Genomic DNA, 22,954 nt, shown 5'->3' with positions numbered 1-22,954 from the left:
GAGGTACTTAATGTTTATATATTGAATGAACAAGTGCAGAGATGCTTGCACAGTGAGCTGGGGCTCCAGCAGTTTATCAATCCCAAAGATAATTAACCTCTAGAAACATGAAGAGATCCTAAAGATGAGTAACTTGTTTCATTTAAATTATATACACTTTTTAATCTTGCTCTGTTTGCTCTTTACAAATGTACATGCTCTCACTTCAAACAGCCTTCTAGTTCAAGTGTGAAGACCTTAAAAGGGGGGGTTTTTTTTTTTTTTTTTTTTTGAGATGGAGTTTTACTCTGTCACCCAGGCCGGAGTGCAGTGGCACGATCTCGGCTTACTCCAACCTCTGCCTCCCAGGTTCAAGCGATTCTCCTGCCTCAGCCTCCCAAGTAGCTGTTACTACAGGCATATGCCACCACACCTCGCTAATTTTTTTGTGTTTTTAGTAGAGACAGAGTTTCACCATGTTAGCCAGGATGGTCTTGATCTCCTGACCTCATGATCCACCTGCCTCGGCCTCCCAAAGTGCTGGGATTACAGGCGTGAGCCACCGCACCCGACGTAAGGGGGATGATTTTTAAAGGGGAAAATGCTAGATTTGGATATTCGTTAACTTTTGGCAATGGTTAATGTAATGCTAATCTTCAGTGAATTGAATTGAGATACTCAAGAGACTTAATAAAAGTTGCAGAGACTGATACTAAACAAAGGCTTAGAAACATAAATAATTCATTCTCTCCTCTTGTTTCAAATGAAAATAACAGGAGAAAATCATGGCATACACCACGCTGGCTATTTTGGCAGTTCTCTGAGGACTTGCTGCTCTAGCTCTATGTTTATTGGGCAAGATAGCTGCTACCTCCCTCCACACCCCTACATTCTACTTAATAGTTGTAATGTAACAAGTATTGGTTTTTGAGAAAATGGAATTTCTGTTGATTTTTGAAGTCTATTTTTTCTTCCCAAGTAGCCAAATGATAATATTTCAGTATAACAATAATCTACTTGAGAAGCAGATTCCCTGAATAACTTTGTATGAGACTTGTCTACTTTCTTACATATATTTACAGCAGGAATGGCTACAAATAGATGATGATCAAATTAAAATTGTGTATTTGTTAGAAATTAGTGACTTTTGCTTGGAGTAGTAAAAAGTATAGTAACTGCCTTTTAGATTTGGTCAGGCTAAAGGAACAAGAATATAAGAATGCCATGAACGTCCAGGTTGTAACTAGGGGCATTCTTTTAAGTGAGAGCTGTTGGCACGGGATCGTTAGGATGTCACTTTTCCAGCCAGTAACCTCTGTGGCTTATGATGCCTTTGCCTGAGTTTGCTCAGGTCTGCTGGCTTTTTCTGCCCACTCTGCCTGGCAGGCTGCACTTGGCTTGTGCTACTGGCCCGGATCTCATGTCTGCCAAGAGTGAGCTGGGCATGGAGTGGTGAGGGGTTTGTGAGCGACTGCAGGGTCCAGCCACTGTGCATAGGCAGGCATGCCAACTGCGGCGGGGCAGGCAGCTCCAGGCACAGGCACTGGCTCCGTGCAAGGCTGCGGCTGGACCAGGGATACTGCACATTGCTTCCATTGTGGGCAAGGGGGGAACACGGTGTCGCCTGGAAACTGGAGACACCAAGAACCACAGAGCCGCAAAGAGGGTGTCACAGCCTTGGCCTAGGGAACGCCTAGGTCTGGGCTCCCTGAGGGCTGCAGCTCTTCTCTCCTTTTCATCACCTACAATGTGGTGAGCGGGGGAGGGGCCGGTTCACTTCTGTTGGTGTTACAGCTCTTTCAGTCTGGCCATTCTGTGGGTCCCAAGTTCTGGTCTGGCATCCAGGAGGAATGAGGTGTGCAGACAACTGGAGGGTGAGCAAGGTGGAGGGGAACTTCAATGAGCAACAGAACAGTTCTCAGGAGACCTGAAGTGGATAGCTCTTTTCTGCAGGCAGGTTGTCACAGTGAGTGTCCAGTTCTTAGTGGAGAGGAGACCCATAGTGGGTAGCTCCTTTCCACAGGCAGGTGGTCCCGACTAGTGGAGGAGATCCTGAGGGCATTGCTCCTTCCAGCAGCTGGTAGTCGGCTTGTCTTGTCTTGTCTTTTCCTTTCTTTTCTGTCTGTCTTTCGGTTTGTCTTTCTGTCTTTTTGACAGAGTCTGGCTCTGTCGCCCAGGCTGGAGTGCAGTGATGTGATCTTGGCTTGCTGTAGTTTCTGCCTCCTGGGTTTAATCAATTTTCCTGTCTCAGCCTCCTGAGTAGCTGGGACTACAGGCATGCGCCACCACACCTGGCTAATTTTTGTATTTTTTAGTAGATACAGGTTTTCACCATGTTGGCAAGGATGGTCTCCATCTCCTGACCTTGTGATCTGCCCACCTCGGCCTTCCAAAGTGCTGGGATTACAGGTGTGAGCCACCCACCTGGCCCTCCCCACATCTTTCTGAGTCTGGCTGAGTCCAGTGTTTTTATGGTCTCCAGAGGGAGGAAGTTTGTGCTGATTGGTCCATGAACAGTAATGGGTGGCCCTGGAAAAAGCACCATAAGTTGTGATCCCTGGCTGCAGACTCCACCCAGAACTGGCAGCCCAGCAGTTCCCAGGCTTCAGGCTGTCCCTGGCTTGAAGCTGGGGTTTCACCAGGGACCTGTCCCTTCCCACCTAGGAACCTGTCCCCTGCAGTTGTCAATATGTCATCCATGGCACCCAAGGTGTTTGCACAAGAGGCACCTGCAGGCCCCTGCGGAGCTGCCCTCAGCCCTATGGCCTCCCTCTTGTGCTTGTTGGCACCTGAAGTCCAGAGGGGGCCGAGCTGGAGGTGGAGGGTATGGGGGTGCTGGCACCACTCTGAGTATGCACATACTAGGCTGGGTTGCAGCAGTACCTCAACTGGGCTAGAACTTTGCTCCGCACCAGATCAGGCACTGGGAGCAGGGAGAGGCTAGGCACTTCTGAGCCTGCGGGGGTTGTGGGGGGCAGTGGTCCTTCCCAGGCCCCCAAGAGTGCATGGATGTCCTGGTCCAGAACTGTGGCCGCATGGCTACAGCTGCACCTGGGAGCATGGGGCTCCTGTCCTGATAACTCTGTAGAAGTTAGGGCTCCTGCCTGTTTCTGGCCCTTGTGGGCTCTGTGGAGCTCACAGTCCTGGCTGCCCTTTCCCCTCTGCAGCTGTATCAATGCAGTGGCTGCTCCAGACTGGCTGTTGCTGCCATCACTGTCAGTGATCCCAGGGATTCTGGTGATTTAATCACAAAGCACGTGGCACAACAGTTCTGGATTTTCCCGAACGTTATGGAAGTGGTCATAGAGGTTGACCGGCAGTGCAAGGGTAATTACACTAGCAAGAACAACCAGGAAAGAGAATTTGCTGAAAGATCAAATTAACCTGATAAATCTGTTGCTGGTATAAATTTCTTAAAGGGCCTTTCCAGTAAAAACAAATGAAGAAACCATCCTTCTCATGTCTTTATTTTATTAAATACTCAACAAAATTACAGTGTTTCTGCTGGAAGATGTGCCAACTAACTGCTGATGGCTGAACTCTCAAATTCATTATTGGAAGCACAAAAATATGATTTGGAGGAGCGTTAGGTAGAAATTCTCATTGTAGCTTAGTAATAAATGTTAAAGTATTTGATGCTGAGATGCTTTTTATTACATTTTGAAATGTGTTGTTTCAAAAGTATTAAATACTTTTCTAAAACAACATTTTTGGTCATAAAACATATGAATAAAATGTATGATTTTATTGAAAAGTCTGTGGCTCAGTGGTATTAAATACATTCACATTGTTTTGCAACTATTACCACCATCCATCTCCAGGGCTTTTTCGTAATCTTCCCAGACTGCAGCTCTGTACCCGTTAACCATAACTCACCCTTCTCCCCCGCTGCAGCCCCTGGCAGCCAAAACGGAAACTGCTTTCAGTTTCTGTGAATTGACTACTCTAGGTGTCTCATATGAGTAGGATCACACAGTATTTGTCCTTTTGTGACTGGTTTATTTCACATAGCTTGGTGACCTCAAGGTTCCTCCATGTTGTAGCGTGTGTCAGAATTTCCTTCTGTCTAAGGCCGAATCATATTTTGTTATACGTATGGATCTTCCACATTTTATTGACCCATTCATTCATTGATCAGTGGGCATTTGGGTCACTTCCCTCCCCTGCTGCTATGAACGGGCATACACGTATCTGTTCCAGTCTCTGCTTTTAGTTCTTTTGGGTGTATGCCCAGTTGTAGAATTGCTGGGTCATGTGATGATACTATTTTTAATTTGAGGAAAAAAATATTTTTAATTTTTTGTTGGGAGTTGGGTCTGTTGACTGCTGGCAGTTGAATGATTGAATTCTGGTTAATGGAGGCACAAAAATATGATTTTGAGGAGTGTTAGGTGGAAATTTTCATTTTAGCTTTGCAACACATTATATTTCAAGATTATTTTACGGAAAGCACTATTTTTCACAGTGCTTGTACCATCTTGCGTTCCCACTCATGATGCACAAGGGTTCCAGTTTCTTGACTTGCTCACCAACACTGCTTCTTTTCTTTTTGGATAGTAGCCATCCTAGTGGGTGTGAGGCGGTATCTCCTTGTGAGTTTGATTTGCATCCTAATGATGAGCGATGTCCGAGTGTCTTTTTCATGTGCTAATTGGCCTTTTGTGTATCCTCTCTGGAGAAATGCCCAGAAAAATATTTTCAAGAGTAAAATTAGCTAAGTTAGGAAAAATATCACATGATACCTAGTAAGAATGGTTTCTAGGACGTGAGTTCTCTCTCCACTATTCTCTGTGGAGTCATGCTCTTCTCGTTCCTTTCTAGTTAGACAAGCTAAGCTGCAAGCTTTTTTTGGAATAGCCTCCTGACCAGCTGGTGCCCCCTTCCCTCCCAGGGGATCAGACGTTGTGAGGGCCACAGATAGGCATCCAGCCCTGGCCCGCCTTTGAGAGCCAGGTTCTTGAGATGCTGCCATGGCTGGCTGTTCGTCACCTGCCGCCATCACTCCCTGAGCACCGAGGTGCCGGGAGTTTCCTTTCTCAGGCAGGCTTTATTCTTAGAGAATTTATTCATGGAAATGTTTGTTGATTGCGATTGCATGTGTTTCAGCCTTGGGGCATCGGTTCTGGTTGGAGTTTTTCACAAACGAAAGCCTCTTTGATCATTAGTTCTTGGGGGTCAACGTCAACATGCAGAATGGGAGTCACAAACATTTTCGGCAAAGAATGTGATTGTAAATATTTTAGACTTTTTGGACCATGAAGTTTCTGTTGCACCTGCTCAATTCTGCTGTTGCAGAAGGAAAGTAGCTGCAGACTATACGTAAATGAATGGTCATGCCTGTGTTGCAATAGAACTTTATTTACAAAATCAGGTAACATAGTGCGTTTTGGCCCAGGACCATAGTGTGATGTCCTCTGATGCAGAGTTTCACTTTTCACCATCTCCAGTTTGACTCACCTGTGTGATTTTAACATAGGCAGATATCCAAGTGGAGCAAAACCGGCAACACTTCTATGAACTGTCTCTCGAATATGTGTGTAAACTGCAGGAAATCCAAGAAAGAAAGAAGTTTGAGTTTGTGGAACCTGTGAGTATTACTGCCAAGTTGGTTTCTGGTAGATTTTTGCAATATAAGAGAAATATTTTACTCCTAGATCTAATTTATGTTTTAGAGTTTTCAGAGGCTATAGTGCATAAATATGAAGGAAACATATTGAAAAGAGCAAACACAGATCCCCTGAAGTCAACGAATTGCCTCTGAATCACTGTTTCTCAGCTGTATTTGCATAGCAACTTGTAATATTCCCATTCCTACGTGATCACAAGGAAGGCACCAGGTGTAATTTCTGTCACTTTAGTCTGCAACTCTATCTTTTAAAAATTTTCCTGAAAGAATTTGTTAGAATGCGTGAACATGGGTTGCTTTTACCAGTTCAAACTTTGATACTTTCAACAATTGTAATATGACTTTGAACACAACCCACAATGCTTATGGCAATCTAAGTTGAGAAGCAGGATATGGAACATTTGAGACTATTTTGTGAGTTCCTCTAGCATTTCCTTTTAATTATGTTTGAAACACATGGTTTCTGTTTGCGATTATACAGGTGTTTTCTAATAGCTTCAGTTGTTTATATATGAAGATACAGGCACATGAATATATATATCTCTTAAAATGTAAAGGATATTTCATGTGGATTTCAGCAAAAACGAATTCATGATTCTCAAGATTCATTTTAATTTTAATATTGACTTGTTGAATTTTTTTTTCTTAAGCAACTTTATTAAAATAACATTCACATGCTATACAGTTTACCCATTGTATGTATAGTTTGTAGAAACAAGAATAACCAAGTAATGATTAAAAATCATTTGTGAAGCTGTGCTTTAGGTGGAGCGATAGTCATTAACCTAAACCATAAGAGAAAAAGTAAACTTCCTCAAAGCTTTCTTTTTATGTGAAATAACAATAATGGTCTGCCTTTATTGGGCATTTATAATGCCCAGTGGCTGTTCAAGTCATTGTTCTAAGTGTTGTATCGAACTCATTATTCCATACTATAACTCAATGAGGAGATTAGGATGTAGAAATAGAGAAGGCTGAGTAATTTGCCCACAGTCCCTTAACAAGTCCTGGCTGATGTTGGGAATGGAGCCTGCTGGGCATTTGGTGTCAAAGCCCCAGATTCCTAACCACCCATGGTATGGCATTAGGAAGAAAACGAATCTCAGGATTTGCTTAACTCACTCCCCAGATCACTTCTCTTCACTTTAGATTTATTTATTCACATGTGGAGCAGAGGCAGCAGCCCTGTAAATTCAGGGACAGGTTGGGTGCTGGTAGACAACTAAAAGTTTCATTATGGGTTTGCGGCTGCCCCAGGCAAGTCACAGAATATCTTTGTCAACAAAACAGAGAGGTTGCACTCTGCTGGATGTGGCTGGAGAGCCTGGAGCTTTCTAATTCTGTGATTTTACTTGCTTATAGATTGTATCAACCTATAGCGAATAAGATTTCAGTTGCAAATGAATATTGGGATTCTTCTGACTAAAGAGGACAAATTGATGACTTTACAGTTCAGTTTTTCCTATAGATCATGCCATACCAATTATCTAAAGCCTGTGACATTTAAGGGAAAAAAGCATCCTTTTCTATTAGACCAGTTAATAATATGTACTGGGGTTTACTTGAATGTTAGTCATTTCACTTTAATTACTTTATTTCAGTGGAATAACAGTGAGATGGTGGTGGGGGGGGGGACAGGAAAACTTGGTTGTTTATATGATTCTTTTTCTTCTGAATTTTTTTGTGCTAATATCCCTTTTTCTTCCTGTGTCTTAGATGCTGTCATTTTTTCAGGGGATGTTTACCTTCTATCACCAGGGCCATGAACTTGCCAAAGACTTCAATCACTACAAAATGGAACTACAGATCAACATTCAGAATGTAAGGAAATGAAAGCTTTCTTTATAAAAATATGTTTTAAAAGTGTATTTTTCATTTTTTTTGTTGCATGAAAAGCCTTAAATGAAGACAACACTTATCTGTTGGTACAGAGAAACTGAGGGTATGCTGCCACCTGCTGGTCAACTCTTGGTATGACAAACTGCTCTTCAATTGGTTGAGACTTGGGAAATTCTGCCACCTGGCGGCTTTTCCTGCAGTTTCTGGGTCAGTTCTAAGGATAAGCTTTTTTATGTTAACTCTAAATCAGCTATGTCTGCAACAGACAAAAGAGCACTCCACTTTATATTTAAGGCACTGAATATATAATGCACTACATTTCTTCTCCTTTAATTGGGCATCTTGATTTTTGTTCCCAAATAGGCTTATTGTTGGAATGGAATTTCTTTCCTACATTTTATGCTTATTTACTAATGCACTGGTGTTCACAGTTGCTATTGGTCTTGATTTTTTTTCTTTGGAAAATGTATACTTTCTTCCAAGTCTTGGATAAAGAGATTTAGGAGAATGTTATTAAGCAGAATACTGTGATCAGGTGGTGGATGTTTTTCCTCTCAACATCAGTTGATCCTGGAAGCATTCTCATTGACAAGCTGGGCAGGGTATGGTGAGTGTAATTTGAGGTCTCATTAGAAATGTAGTGAGATATCTTTGTGACAGACTCACAGCACGTACTGAAAGACACACAGGTAGATGGATGGGAAGGTGTGGTTGCAGCCTGCTCTTCATTTTCTTTCACAATTAGAAGTTGAGAGTGGATACCTTTTTTGTATATTTTCTTTCCAACTTTTTAAAAATGTACAGTTCCCTATACTTGGGAATGTACATGATAAAAACCTCGTTTTTATAATATGTGTGTCAACTTTGATTTGAGGATTGTTCGGACATTCAGCTGGGCGGCAGCCTGGGGGTTGGGGACCCCTGCTTGAGATTATAATTCATTTTTCACCCTCCACTTACTGGCTATGTGAGTTATAGAAATTCACCTTTTCTGTCTGGACCTCACCCGTCCAGTGCAGTGCTGGCCAGAATGAGAACGTTCAGGCAGCATTGTTTATACAATTTCTAGAACCAATGTAAAGTGAAGAAAATAGTGCCCCTTATTTAGAGATAATGCAGAGTTTCAGGACAGAGGCATTTGATCATTAAACCAAGCAGAAGCTCTTCTGAGCACAGGGCCCTGTGGACTGCATAGGCTAATGCCCTTGAAGCCAGCTCTCTGCCTCAGGCTCTGGGGTGAGCTGTGGGGAAACGTCAGTCTCCTGGGATGTTGAGTGAAACCCCTTGCACAGCTTATTTATTTGTGGAAGTATGTATATAACATATCTGTGGGGAAGGGAGGGTCTGTTTACATAAACCGAAAAATTTTCAGAGGCATGAAATATTTAGATGGAAATGAGCAATATTCAGTCTTGAAATCTTATGAACAAAACTTGAAGATAAGCTTTCAGTTGAAATGTTTCACAGAATGACCTGGTTAGAATTCGTCTTGCTCTATAGAGAGCACTGGTATGATCTTGGCTCACCACAACCTCCGCCTCCCGGGTCCCGGTTCAAGCAATTCTCCTATCTCAGCCTCCAAAGTAGCTGGGATTACAGGCATGAGCCACCATGCCCAGCTAATTTTTGTATTTTTTAGTAGAGATGGGGTTTCACCATGTTGGCCAGTCTGGTCTTGAATTCCTGACCTGGTGATCTGCCCGCCTCAGCCTTCCAAAGTGCTGGAATTACAGGTGTGAGCCACCTCGCCTGGCTTAGAATTCTTAATATGTTAAAGAACTTACACAGTTGACAACAGTATCCATTTTCCATAGAGAAATGGGAAAATGACAGTTTATTGGGGGGAAAAAAAGCCTTTTCTCTATTCTCTGGCACTTAAGGATGTGGTCATCAGTAAATGGCCCCATTTTCTCAGCCTTTTCTCTAAATATTCCTCTCTTGATTTTATTGGGCTGTTTCTTAATAAATACTTTTCTAACTTGCTCTGACAGTTTCTCTCTGCCTCAGCTTCAGTATTGAGAACACCTGATCCAGATGTCATCTTTGCTCTTCAGAATTTTATTTTCAGCTAATTTTTTCTCTTCAGAAACACCAACACCTTTGGAACACAGGTTACTCATCCCGTATCATCTGCTATACCTCAGTGACACTGTCATCGACTCAGTTCTTGGCCATTCATCTCCTTCCTTGATGTCAGTATTTTGTTAGAGTAAAGGGAAAATGCTGGCTATATAAAACAGCATATTGTTGGAAAATTTCCCCGTTGTGTTTTTCACGTTACGTGTAGGTGTTTAAGGAAATGTTCTCACATGCTAACTGCCTCTGCATGATAACATCATAACTATTTCAGTCATCTTTTTTGTATTTCAGTTAAATAGCAAAACTTTTATAATCAGAAAAAGGTAAAAGTTGTTTAAAAGTGAAAACCTATTTTTCCCCATCTGATACCTATTGTCTTGTAAAAGTGGCTAGAGTTCTTTTTTTTTTTTTCTTTAGAAATTGAGTCTTCATTTTCTATAATCCAGAGTAATAAGTGGAAATCAAGAAAGTGCAAGATGGCTTTTAGGAAATAGGCTTTCCAGAAGAATGAAAATTGCCGCAAATTTAAAGAATATTTTAAGAAACTAATTTTGAACTTTTTGACTCCTAAAGAATGTGGTGAAGAAGAGACTGGAGTAGAATTCTTCCTGGAAGGAAATACAGGGTGCAAGATTTTAGGATTCATGAAGAGTTCCTAGAGGATGAGAAGAATGGTTAGGATGTATTTAAGAATATGGACACAATACTTCTGTTGCAGTGTTTTAAGGAAAGTAAAATAGCAAAACTACAGACTGTATGTGTGTTTTTAAAAGAGATTAGAAATGATCACATCAAAATAAAACAGCAGTTATTCTGAGAGGTGGATTTAGGCTTTAGTCTTGTTTATCCCTTTTCTTTTCGCTCCCTATATAGGACTATTTGTGTCTGTCTCCATGTTTTATACTGATATAGATTATTTTTTATCTTTTAGACAGAGTCTTGCTCTTGCTGTCCAGGCTGGAGTGCAGTGGTGCTATCTTGGCCCAATGCAACCTCCACTTCCCGGGTTCAAGTGATTCTCCTGCCTCAGGCCTCCTGAGTATCTGGGACTACAGGTGCATACCATCACACCTGGCTAACTTTTTGTAATTTTTAGTAGAGATGGGGTTTTACCACGTTAGCCAGGATGGTCTTGATCTCCTCACCTTGTAATCCGCCTGCCTAAGCCTCCAAAAGTTCTGGTATTACAGACATGAGCCACTGTGCCTGGAGGATTAGTTTTTATAATCGGAAAAAAAGTTTTTCAGAGATGTTTTCTTTTTCAATCAGATTTAAAATACTAAAATACTAAGGCTTAATTTAAAGCTAGTTATTTGGAAATATTTATTTCTAAAGCATGTAAAGAAAACAAGGTGGAAACAATCTTTTATTGGCTACATTGTATAGCATTACACAGTGTCCTATCTCATAGGTTATTGGGAGGATTAAAGAACCGTGTAAATGCTCAGATGTTAATCTGTTCTAACATTTGGAGTCTAACATTATTGTAATTAGAAGATATTTTCATCTGTGCTTGGAACTTGTAATTGGAAATTGCAAGGTTCTAGCTATTCTACTGATTTGTATACAAATTTTTCACTTTATAGTTTACCTAAAACTGGTACATTTAAAAACAGTGGCTGGGCATGGTGGCTCACACCTATAATCCCAGCACTTTGGGACTCAAATGGGAGGATCCCTTGAGCCCAGGAGTTCAAGACCAGCTTGGGCAACATAGTGAGACCCTGTCTTCCCCCAAAATAGAGAAAAATTGCTAGAGGTGGTGGCACATGTGAGTAGTCCCTGTAACCAGGAGGCTGAGGTGGGAGGATCATATTTGAGCTGGGAGGTCGAGGCTGCAGTGAGCCATGACTGTGCTACTGTACTCCAGCCTGAGCAACAGAGTGAGACTCTGTCTCAAAAAAAATAAACAACAAAAAAAGTGAAGGCTTCTATTCCCAGTGCAGACATAAACCTCTGAGGAAGTCGAGTGGTGAGGGAGAAGGGGACCTCATAGAGGCCTCTGCAGCAGGGACGGTGAAGTGGTCATGAGTCAGGTGGCTGCTGGGGCGTCTGGGAGGTTTCTTATGCAGAGCAGAGATGTTAAGTGAGCACACGAGCAGACATGTTGCGAATGAGAACCAGGCTTCTTACTGTCTGGGAAGAAGTTCACAAACTTGGAAGGAGAGAGACTGGAAAGAAACCTAAAGAACTGGGATAGAATTAGATTTCTTGGTAGAAGTCATGGGTTTTTAAATATATATAGATACAGAAGTGAAGTAGTGATTGTGTGTCTGTATTAGCACGTGTGTGTGTGTTTACAGTCGACCCTTGAACAACGCTTGCGTTAGCACCCCTGGGTTATTGGTGTCTGCATATAACTTTTGACTTCCCCAAAACTTGACTGTTAATCACCACTGTTGATCAGCAGCCTTACCCATAATAGAAATAATTGATTACCACGTGTTTTGTGTGTTCTGCGTATGATATGCTGTGTTCTTACAATGAAGTAAGCTAGAGAAAAGAAAATGTTATTCCAAAAATCATAAGAAAGAGAAAATATACTGATTATTCATGAAGTGGAAGTGGATTCTCATAAAGGCCTTCATGTGTGTCTTCATAATGAGTAGGCTGAGGAAGAAGAGGAGGGGTTGGTCTTACTGTCTTAGGAGTGTAGATGGGGAAAAAAATCCATGTATACGTAGATCCACAAAATTCAAGCCTGTGTTGTTTAAGGGTCAACTGTATGTACATGTATTTCCTAAGTCTGTCTGCGGAGAAGACTTAGGAGCACTGACACCTTCTTAACTGTGAGCACGCTGTGCCTGGATGTTGGTTTCCAATTACTAAATAGTCTGCATTAAAAAGATAAGAGCTTATTTCCAGGACTGGAGCAGGGAGAGTATAAGATGAGCCTAGGATACCTTATTGGGCCTGAAAGTGAGGAATTGCTTGACGAATTAAGGAATTGTGTCAAAAGACAGAAGCCAGCTTGACAGGACTCCTGCTGCTCAAATCTAGAGCAACTTGAGCATGAACATAAATAGATTATTGGCTTAAATAGAAGTGTGTGTACCTGCTCACACATGTGATGGCATCCATACATGGATAGCATGCACATATATGCATATGTGTGTATATGTTATACACACACGGGGAGAAGTGTGGGTTGGAAAGTCTCAGCAAAATGGCAAAGGAGGGGTAGTAAAATCAGGGTGAAATTAGTACAAAGATGGGGATAAGGGCCAGGCATGGTGGCTCACACTCCTAATCCCAGCAGTGTGGGAGGCTGAAGCAGGTGGATTGCTTGAGCCCAGGAATTTGAGACCAGCCTGGGCAGCATAGTGAGACCCCGTCTCTACAGAAAAACTTTAGCCTAGCATGGTAGTGTGTGCTTGTAGTTTCAGTTCCTCTAGAGGTTGAGGTGAGAGGATGACTTGAGTTCAGGAGGTTGAGGCTGCAGTGGGCTGTGATTGTGCCACTGTACTCCAGCCTGGGAGACAGAGTGAGACTCTGTCTTTATTTTTTTTTTCTTCCTGAGATGAAGTCTCGCTCTTGTTGCCTAGGCTGGAGTGCAATTGCGACACTATCTCGGCTCACCGCGGCCTCTGCCTCCTCGGTTCAAGAGATTCTCCTGCCTCAGCTTCCTGAGTAGCTGGCATTACAGGCATGTGCCACCACACCTGGCTAATTTTGTACTTTTAGTAGAGACGAGATTTCTCCATGTTGGTCAGGCTGCTCTTGAACTCCTGACCTCAGAGGATCTGCCCACCTTGGCCTCTCAAAGTGCTGGGATTACAGGCATGAGTTAGCACACCCGGCTGAGACCCTGTCTTTAAAAAAAAAAAAAAAAAAAAAAAAATGGGGTTAAGAAAACTTGGAAAAATGGAAGGAGAGAGGAAACTAGCCATCAACAATGGAGTTCTATTTTCTTTGCAGGCTTATATTTTCTTAAAGGACATAAGCTGGTTTTTCTGGTAGCTCTTATTTTGTGTTTAAAAAAAAAAACCTCTGCAGATAGGTTTTCCCTTTTACAGTCTACATATATCACATTTATCAGACTCTTCCATCCCTCTACAAAAAAAACCCAAAAAACCCAAAAAACACCATTTTCCTACTTGTAGGACCCTTGGTAAACCCTTTTATTGTAGGGAGGAAAGAGGAGAAATTTCAATAATAATTTTCTATCTCAGTTCCTCCACAGTTTCGCATCAGCGGTTTTTGGTATTAATACAATTATTTTTGCGCCTGGGTGAGAGACGTGTCCAGGATCGAGGTAGTGCTGAGTCATCACAAATGCCCTGGTAATTCTGTCACTTCACCGTGCACAGATGTTTTCACTGTAGCCGTTTGACAGATATTGGCACACCAAGTCTCCTGGGTTTCAGAAATGCGATTTGTCTCTTCAGATATCAAAGACATTATATGTGTGTAGGTGAGATTTTCCCCACTTCCTTCCTCAGGGAGGAAATGCCATTTTCAAGTGCAATTACCATGACCTGGAAAAACTGACACTTGTATTTATTAATGTGCAAAGAAGAGTTAAACTTTTTCAGATTCTGGGTATTTATAGATTGCTAATGTAACGGTAACAAATCAGATTGATTGAGTCAGATTGGTTATGGCAAAGGAAATACTTCTCATGGAGATATGTTACAACCTATTTATTTTTTAAACCTACAATTTAATAAGACCTGAAGGCAGGAATTTGTTACATTGTATGGTAAAGTTATTCATGATGTTAGAAAGCCTCTGAAGTAACTAACCTCTAGTAACCTTGGCTTGAACTCCTCTAGTAGCTATTTTACCACTATTTTTTTTTTTAATTTGAACATGAATCTCAATAAAGAGGCACACTGGAAAGAATGGGGATATTTTGAGAAATTTATTTAAAAGTTACTTAGCATTAAAAAATGTAATTACAGTTATTCAGAGACTTTAAGATGTGCAAGAAAAAAGTCATATGAGAACTTACCATTTATGTGTGTTTTTTAATCCGTTTCAGACACGGAATCGATTTGAAGGCACAAGGTCAGAAGTGGAAGAGCTTATGAACAAAATCAGGCAGAATCCCAAGGACCACAAACGAGCAAGTCAGTTTACAGCGGAAGGCTACCTGTATGTGCAGGAAAAAAGTAAGAGGCTCTCCAGCAGTGGCTGCCTGAGAATCCAGATGACTGAAAACTCTGCTATTCTTGCCACTACTGTGATGTTTTGGACTATTATCCCTACCCCTTTCTCTGCCTGCTTCTAGCCTCGTAGGTGTATTCTGCATGTTAGGAGAAACACATTCCAGCTCTGGAGAAGAGGGTACAGTGAGGTTAGGAGTGGCTGTGAGCACACTGCTCTCTAGACACCCCACTAGCTTCTGTTCCACACTGTGTACACCCCAGAAATGTGCTTGTAAGAGAGTCAGAATTGGGTGTAAGGCTGAAAATGAGCCAGAGTTATGAGGGTATTGTCTTTTTTCTCCTCCCCCCTCACTTCTCCCTTCATCACCAGTGCACACAGGCACACACATTCACACACATGTACACATCCTCCTCCTCCCAGAACCCTGCCTCCCCTTCATCTTAGAATCAAGAGGGACATATTGGCTGGGCGCCATGGCTCACACCTGTAATCCCAGCACTTTGGGAGGCAGAGGCTAGTGGATCACGAGGTCAAGAGATTGAGATCATCCTGGTCAACATGGTAAAACCCCTGTCTCTACTAAAAATACCAAACTCAGCTAGGTGTGGTGGCACATGCCTATAGTCCCAGCTATTTGGGAGGCTGAGCCAGGAGAATTGCTTGAACCTGGGAGGTGGAGGTTGCAGCGAGTCGAAATTGTGCCACTGTACTTCAGCCTAGCAACAGAGCAAGACTCCGTCTCAAAAAAAAAAAAAAGCCGGGAGGGGGACATATTAATATTTCTCTTCTCCCTTCATTTTTGTTCCCAGCAATCTGAGATCACTGATCATTACTAAAATTATCAGGAAGTTTGCAGATGGTGATAAAAGATATTCCTACGTGGCATCCTAACTTGCAGGGTTTTTAGTATTTGTGGCTGCCTTAGCAGACATGCAGTGTGTAGATTATTCTCATTTTGAAAATTAAAAGACCTGTATTTCTTTCAGACATGTAACATTTCGTCTTATTTTAACAGCTAAGCTCTGAGAGTTTACTACTACAGCTGTAGAACCCAACTGCTAGTTAGCAGAAAGGATGGGAATGTGAAGACAGACTATTATTAAAATAGTCTCCCTTTACTATTTCCCTCCCTCCCCACCCTTAACTGTAATTAGGGTTTTTTACAGTTTTCACTTCATTTAACTGTGGCTGATTTACAGGACTTTCAGTCTGATCAATTTAGTAGTAGAGATGACTCAGAAAATGGTTACAGGGTAACTATGCTTTGAATGGAAGTCAATGTTATATGCAGGTAGCAGGAATTCCATTTGCCCCTATTTACTCTGGAATCTCACAGCCTTCACCTCTTGTGAGCAGTTGTATGATATGGCAGAAGTCTGAATTTTTCTCAGACATTATCTTCTTAATCCCAGTTTTAAAAATTGAATTTGAAAGAACTAAATTAAAATTCAAGATAATCTTGAGAATCTTAGAAGTCTTTGTATTATATGCCCAAGTGAAAATCACAGGAAACTAATTTTTAGATTAATCACTGTGGCCTTTGAGAGAAATTGGACTCTAACAACATAAACAGTAGTGGTAAAATTCTTTCCTCATTTACTGTATGCCCAGCACTGTACTAAACTTATATACAATTTGTCTCATGTATCCGTGAAACAGCGCTGTGAAGTATGAGGTACTATTATTCCCCACTTATGAATGAAAATGGAGGCACCGAGAGGTAACTAGTGTTCCCTAAGTCATAGAGCCACTAAATGCTGCGATTGTCATTCTGAAACTGCAGTCTGTGTTGGTGATGGCTCTGGTGCCATTCCTTGGTGCTTGGACAGGCGTGAAAGGGCATCATTAGTATGTGTGCCCAGAGCTGGTTGAGTGGGCTCTGTTGGTTGTCAGAAGGGGATGGTGGTTTAAGTAGTGTAAAGACCTTGTTATGTGGGGCCAGAGATTCTGATTCGAGGTTTGGCTTTGTCATTTTCTGGGCATTTGGGCTAAGCTTAAAATGTTTTAGATTAAAAAGACAGTATTGTCTTCTCTGGGCCGTTTTTTTCTTAGCGTTAAATGAAATATCTGTGCAATATTTTTGTGAACCACAGAACACAGTTCAAATGCTAGTTATTTAAAACACACAGCCGTGGTTCCCAAATTCAGGTCTTTGGACCAACGATGGTCTGAGATAAAACTGATTGTGGTCTGGTCGCCCCTTTCATCTGTTACCCATCTCCCAAATAATGTAATTAGCTTTTCCCAAAGTTAGCTACCAGCATTCCTTTTACATGATTTATTTTTTTTCCCTCCCTAGTTTGTCTTTTTTGATTTTTACGTGTAGAAGGTTTATTTATTTGTACATGAAATTATGGTAATAATATGTTAATTGCTTTTTAAAAAGTGTCTTTACTTAGTAAAGTGAAAAACTGTCAACTTCTGCTGGGCCTAACCTTTGATTTGTTAGGGACTTTTATTGGCGTGTGAAATTCCAGATGCTAGAGGTCCCTCTGACACACAGCACTGCGCTGTGAGCCCTGATGGTGGTACTGCTGACTTAGCAAGAGAAGAAGAGGAGTTCAGAGAATGTGCTGGGTCATATGTGCACAATCGCTCCTATTGAGTCTTACTTTTCTTATTCTTCATACTTCATTTTTAATGCTTAGTTTTCAATCATCATTAAGAGCAGCTGCTTACCAGGGTGCTGTTTGTGGACTTAAAGCACTAGATGGATTTTTAGATCAGTTGCTTCTTAGCACTGTGATTCTATAGTTTTATCATTTTGAGAGGCCAGAATTAAATCCAAAGCCATCTCATATATGGGATGGAACTTTTGAAACCCTTGGGAGCTCTTACTACCTAGAAACAAACCAAAAATAGAGCTTACAATGAAGAGATTTGCAGGTAGGAGATAACTGTTGATTTTTCTAGCAAACTGTTTAAACAGCATGTCTTTAAATCATGTCTCTGCTGCTAAAACTGTCTTAGAATTTTGCTTCAAAGTATGTCTTACTCTCTTTAGTGTTTCCCTTTTCTTATTAGAACCAGCAGTATTGCTGATTTGTTTCATTGCTTCAACTGTATTCGTCGCTACCTTTTGACTTTTCTTCTTTACTAATGCATTTATAGCTCTGCATGTCTGCTTATTTATGAGGGAAAATATAAAGGGCTGTTTTTTGTTGAAGGGCCTGCTCCGTTTGGTTCCAGTTGGGTCAAACATTATTGCATGTATCGAAAAGCAGCGAAGAAGTTCAACATGATCCCATTTGAGCACAGATCTGGAGGGAAACTTGTAAGTATTGGGTTCAATGTAGAATGGATTTTAGTCTGTCAGAGCTAGTGTTTGAGGGTGTCATTTTAATAGTTTATATTTTAATGGCTTTTATTCACTGATAAATAAATTTTAGTATTAAAATCTTTGTTTTGGGATGAGTGTGGTGGCTCACGCCTATAATCTCAGCGCTTTGGGAGGCCGAGGCGGGTGGATCACATGAGGTCAGGAGTTTGAGACCCGCCTGACCAATATGGTGAAACCTCATCTCTACTAAAAATACAAAAATTAGCCATGGGTGGTGGCGGGTGCCTGTAGTCTCAGCTGTTCAGGAGGCTGAGACAGGAGAATTGCTTGAACTGAGGAGGTGGAGGTTGCAGTGAGCTGAGATTGTGCCACTGCACTGCAGCCTGGGTGACAAAGCGAGACTTGGCCTCAAAAAAAAAAAAAAAAAAGAAAAAAAATCTTTGTTTTGTTTTTAAGTGAAATGGGCCAGAAAACACAACGACATATATGTTTTCTGAATTGCATGCATGGGTTTTTAACCGGTGCATATATATTATATATCTATGTGTATATATTTTTAAATTATAGTTTAAGTTCTGGAATACATGTGCGGAATGTGCAGGTTTGTTACATAGGTATACACGTGCCATGGTAGTTTGCTGCACCCATCAACCTGTAATCTACATTAGGTATTTCTCCTAATGCTATCCCTCTCCTAGCCCCCGACTCCCAGACAGGCTCTGGTGTGTGATGTTCCTCTCCCTGTGTCCATGTGTTCTCATTGTTCAGCTCCCAGTTATGAGTGAGAACATGTGGTTTTAACCACTAGATACTTTTTAGGTGAACCATAGAATCCTTTTATGTCACACTGTTGGGAAGATAAAGGTAGCACTGACAGCAAGCTTTCATGACTCATTGGTTCCTCAGTATTGATACAATGGAACTGACTTGCACAAATGTATTCATAGCCTGAAAACGTAGTAGAGTGATCTATAATGAATTTTACTGTTGTTCAGTTAGACTTACAAAGTTCTCATATAGTAGGTATTTGCCATTTAGTTAACTGCTCCTTCTGAAATAAAAAAAGCAAAGCATGATAGTAGGAAAAGAGCAAGAAGACCTAACAGAGTTGGCTGTGTGGGAAAGGTGATCTTCATATGTATTTTAAATAGAACCTGCAGCTTATTACAATAATTGATGGCCTAGAGACAATGCTCTTCCTGCCAGCGTTGAACATAAGTGATAACACATTTTAAGAAAGCAGGTTAATTCATTGCTTGCTGGGTGAATGGGTATGGTTTTGCTTAGGTGAATAAAAAAAAACAACCTAAGTTCACTTCTATTTACTTATACTGTGCCTTTCCCTGAAAAGTATTTAAAGCATCTTATACTAAAAACACATTTAGAAAATAATGAAATTGACATGAAAATTAGTCATGGCAAGAGAAGGAAGTGAGGTGATGGCTCTTGAAGGTTAAGATTAAGCAACGGGTTTGAAACCAAGTTTCCTATCAGAGCTTATTCAAGTCCTAAGATATTTCTGCTTAGTGGTATCTTTCTGTTTTAACCTCCAAATAATAATTATATCTGTGAGATTTTGAAAATATGTATATCTTAATGTTTGTTGTTAGAGATCCTCACGTTCTGGAAAAGGCTAAAATGTTCAGTAAGTGGCCGGGCATGGTGGCTCATGCCTGTAATCCCAGCACTTTGGGAAGCTGAGGTGGGCGGATCACCAGAGGTTAGGAGTTTGAAAGCCTGGCCAGCATGGTGAAATTCTGTCTCTATTAAAAATACAAAAATTATCCAAACGTGGTGGTGCTCGCCTGTAGTCCCAGCTACTTGGGAGGTTGAGGCAGGAGAATTGCTTGAGCCTGGGAAGTGGAGGTTGCAGTGAGCTGAGATCGTGCCACCAGCCTGGGCGACAGTGAGACTTTGTCTCAAAAATAAAAATTTCAGTAAGTGTGTAACATTGCAAATTAAGTAAAGATAGAATTAGGGTGACTCACATAGAAAAGAGAGAAACTGCATAGATTAAATGGTTCTAGCTTTAGATTATCAAAATATCTGATCTAGGGCTATTGATGTACTTTTAGGTTGACCTGTATGGAATTGCAGTTTTAATAGGCCAAAAATGGTCATGTACTGTCTGTGACATATGGTATAACATAGTCTTAAATAAATTTTTACTCTTAAAAAAGAGTACAATAAGAGACTAATAGTATTCCAGTATCAAAAAACTATACTGTTAATCTGCCTTTAAAAATTAACATTTGGCTGGGCACAGTGGCTCACGCCTGTAATCTCAGCACTTTGTGGGTCCGAGGCAGATCACTTGAGGTCAGGTGTTCGACACTGTCCTGGCCAACATGACAAAACCATGTTGCTACTAAAAAACAAAAATTAGCCAGGCCTGGTGATGCATGCCTGTAATCCCAGCTACTTGGGTGGCTGAGTCACAGAGTCCCTTGAACCCAGTAGAAGGAGGTTGCAGGGAGCCGAGATTGTACCACTGCACTCCAGCCGGGGCAACAAAGCAAGACTCTAAAAAAAAAAAAAAACATTGGAATGGTCTGGTTTAACATTACCATAATCACTAAGATCTAGAAAATCTTAAGAATTAAGAGAATGCCTGGGTGCGGTGGCTCATACCTGTAATTCCAGCACTTTGGGAGGCTGAGGTGGGCAGATCACCTGAGGTCAAGAGTTTAACACCAGCCTGGCCAACATGGCAACACCCTGTCTCTACTAAAAACACAAAAATTAGCCAAGCATGGTGGCCCATGCTTGTAATCCCAGGTATTTGGGATGCTGAGGCAGGAGAATTGCTTGAACCTGGTTGGTGGAGGTTGCAGTAAGCTGAGATTGTACCACTCCAGCCTGGGTGACAGAGTGAGATTCTCTCTCAAAAAAAAAAAAAAAAAAATCAGGAGAAGGACAAAAATATTAATGTTTTAGATTCTAAATAGCATTTAAATGAGCCAGTTTGAAAGAGGATAGAGTAAAGAGAAGGGACTTAAGATCTTAAACCTTTCTCCCCTGTTTTCCAGTATGAGTGTATATATGCTTATTCTGTAGTTTTTGAGAATGTTCAAAATGATTATTTGCAGGGGGATGTGGAGGTGTTCTCTTTGAAAGAATGTACCAAGAGGCATACTGACTCCATTGACAGACGGTTTTGTTTTGACATAGAAGCTGCTGATCGGTAAGTTAATGGAATTATTGGACATGGTAAAAGAGTTGTTTTAAAAAATGATTAAAAAAAATAGAAGTTAGTTGCAACTGTGATTTCCACAACCTGGAAGAATGTTATCTTGTTATACTTCCAGTCTGTGTGTTCATTATAAGCTGTTAAGTCTTGGTCACCGGGTTTAGCTATGGGGTGATAGTTTCATTTTGATTTAGCTAGGAGTCATTCTAACCAGGGCTGTCACTTAAAAAATAACCTTGGAGACTGGGTACAGTGGCTCATGCCCGTAGTCCCAACACTTTGGTAGGCCAAGGTGGGCAGATCACTGAGGTCAGGAGTTTGAGATCATCCTGGCCAACCTGGTGAAACCCTGTCTTTACTAAAAATATAAAAATTAGCCAGGCGCGGTGGCATACACCTGTAGTGCCAGCTACATGGGAGGCCGAGGCAGGAGGATCACTTGAACCCAGGAGGTGGAGGTTGCAATGAGCCAAGATGGTGCCAGTGTGCTCCAGCCTGGGTGACAGAGTGAGACTCCTCAAAAAAAAAAAAAAAAAAAAAAAAAAAATTGCCTTGAAACTTTTCATTGTTGATCCAAGCCTAATTTGTAGCATGAAGAGAACAGTGGTAAGAGGAACTGGGGACAAAGCTATAAAGGGGTGGTAGGTAGCTATTAATACGGAACAACATTCATTCATTAGTGTGTGTGGGAGTTTTCAGTGTCTGTATCCTGTACGTGATGGAGGTGTTAGACAAACTCCTTTTGTTCAAAGATGAATTATTATTTTTTCTTATTCTATGATTTCCATTTATTTAGTTGTAAAAGAATCTTTGCCATAGAGGAAGAAGCAGAAGAGAAAGGTTTGTCAGTATTACTACTTGTCTGGCATTAATTTCTATGTGCTTTAAGTGCTCATAGGATATTTACGTTTTAGTGGCCGACAGTACAGTGATTCCTTGCCAGCCCTGGTTTTGTCAGTGATGGTTTTTAGATAAGTCTGTTCCATGTTTGTATAATAGAAGCTTATGAGCTTTGTTAAAGCAAAATTTCACTTCGGGTCAGAACCCAGGAATATACAAGTAATTAATGCTGCTTCCTCTCCTAGATGATATAGTTGAGTCTCAGGGGGTAATGCAGAGGAGGAGGATCAGTGCTTCACTTTATAGTACATGAATTGAAGACCATTTATTGTGCATAGAAACAGGGCCTTAAGCGTTGTGATAAATTTGGCACTACTGAGTAGAGGATGAGTGGTTAAATAAGCATTTTGTGAAGATGGGAAAAATATGAAAGAGAAGGTCAGTGAAGAGGTTGGATCTTGCTTTGTTGCCCAGGCTGGTCTCAAAACGTCTGGACTCAAGCAGTCCTCCCACGTTGGCCTGCCAAAGTGCTAGGACTATTGGTGTGAGCCACTGTGCCTGGCCTAAATTTCAAGCCAATAAGAACTCTTCCAAACTTTAAGAAGGGAGTTAGTTTGTATAACACAAGTTGAACATACATCTGTGCGCACACACCCGTGGGTAGCATTGGATTCCTTTCTGGGTGCCCCTGTTCTAAATGCTTCTGTGTTTTAGCTCAGCTATTTTCCTTGCCACAACTCTCTTATGTAGTTGTTACTGTTTCCATTTTAAGATGAGAAACTGAGGCACAGAACATTTGAGTGATTTCCCCAAGGTCACATAGCCAGTGGGCAGTTGAAGAGCTGAGATTTGAACCCCTGAATTCTCTGCTTAGAGCCCCACATCTTTTCCTTCTTTTTTTCCCTTCAGATGGAGTCTCACTTTTTGTCCAGGCTGGAGTGCAGTGGCGCAGTCTTGGCTCTCTGCAACCTCTGCCTACCAGGTTCAAATGATTCCTCTGCCTCAGCCT

The 22,954-nt window shown here is 41.3% G+C and overlaps 1 protein-coding gene across 6 annotated transcripts in view; it reads left to right on the top strand.

Moving 5' to 3' along the window:
- Positions 1-22,954, top strand: part of ARHGAP10 (Rho GTPase activating protein 10) — a 345,584-nt gene that overhangs the window by 144,990 nt on the left and 177,640 nt on the right. For all 6 annotated transcript variants that reach the window (XM_078366438.1, XM_054252873.2, XM_035294477.3 and 3 more), the window contains 5 exons: positions 5,456-5,566; positions 7,322-7,426; positions 14,508-14,637; positions 17,803-17,909; positions 21,005-21,099. In XM_078366438.1, the coding sequence (XP_078222564.1) occupies positions 7,322-7,426; positions 14,508-14,637; positions 17,803-17,909; positions 21,005-21,099 (437 nt within the window). In that variant the 5' untranslated portion in view covers positions 5,456-5,566. The remainder of the gene's footprint in view (positions 1-5,455; positions 5,567-7,321; positions 7,427-14,507; positions 14,638-17,802; positions 17,910-21,004; positions 21,100-22,954) is intronic.

The sequence above is a fragment of the Callithrix jacchus genome, chromosome 3 (genome assembly GCF_049354715.1).
Source record: "Callithrix jacchus isolate 240 chromosome 3, calJac240_pri, whole genome shotgun sequence".
Lineage (NCBI taxonomy): Eukaryota > Metazoa > Chordata > Mammalia > Primates > Cebidae > Callithrix > Callithrix jacchus.
The sequence above is the reverse complement of the archived record's forward strand: the minus strand, read 5'-3'. Positions and strand labels throughout refer to the sequence as shown.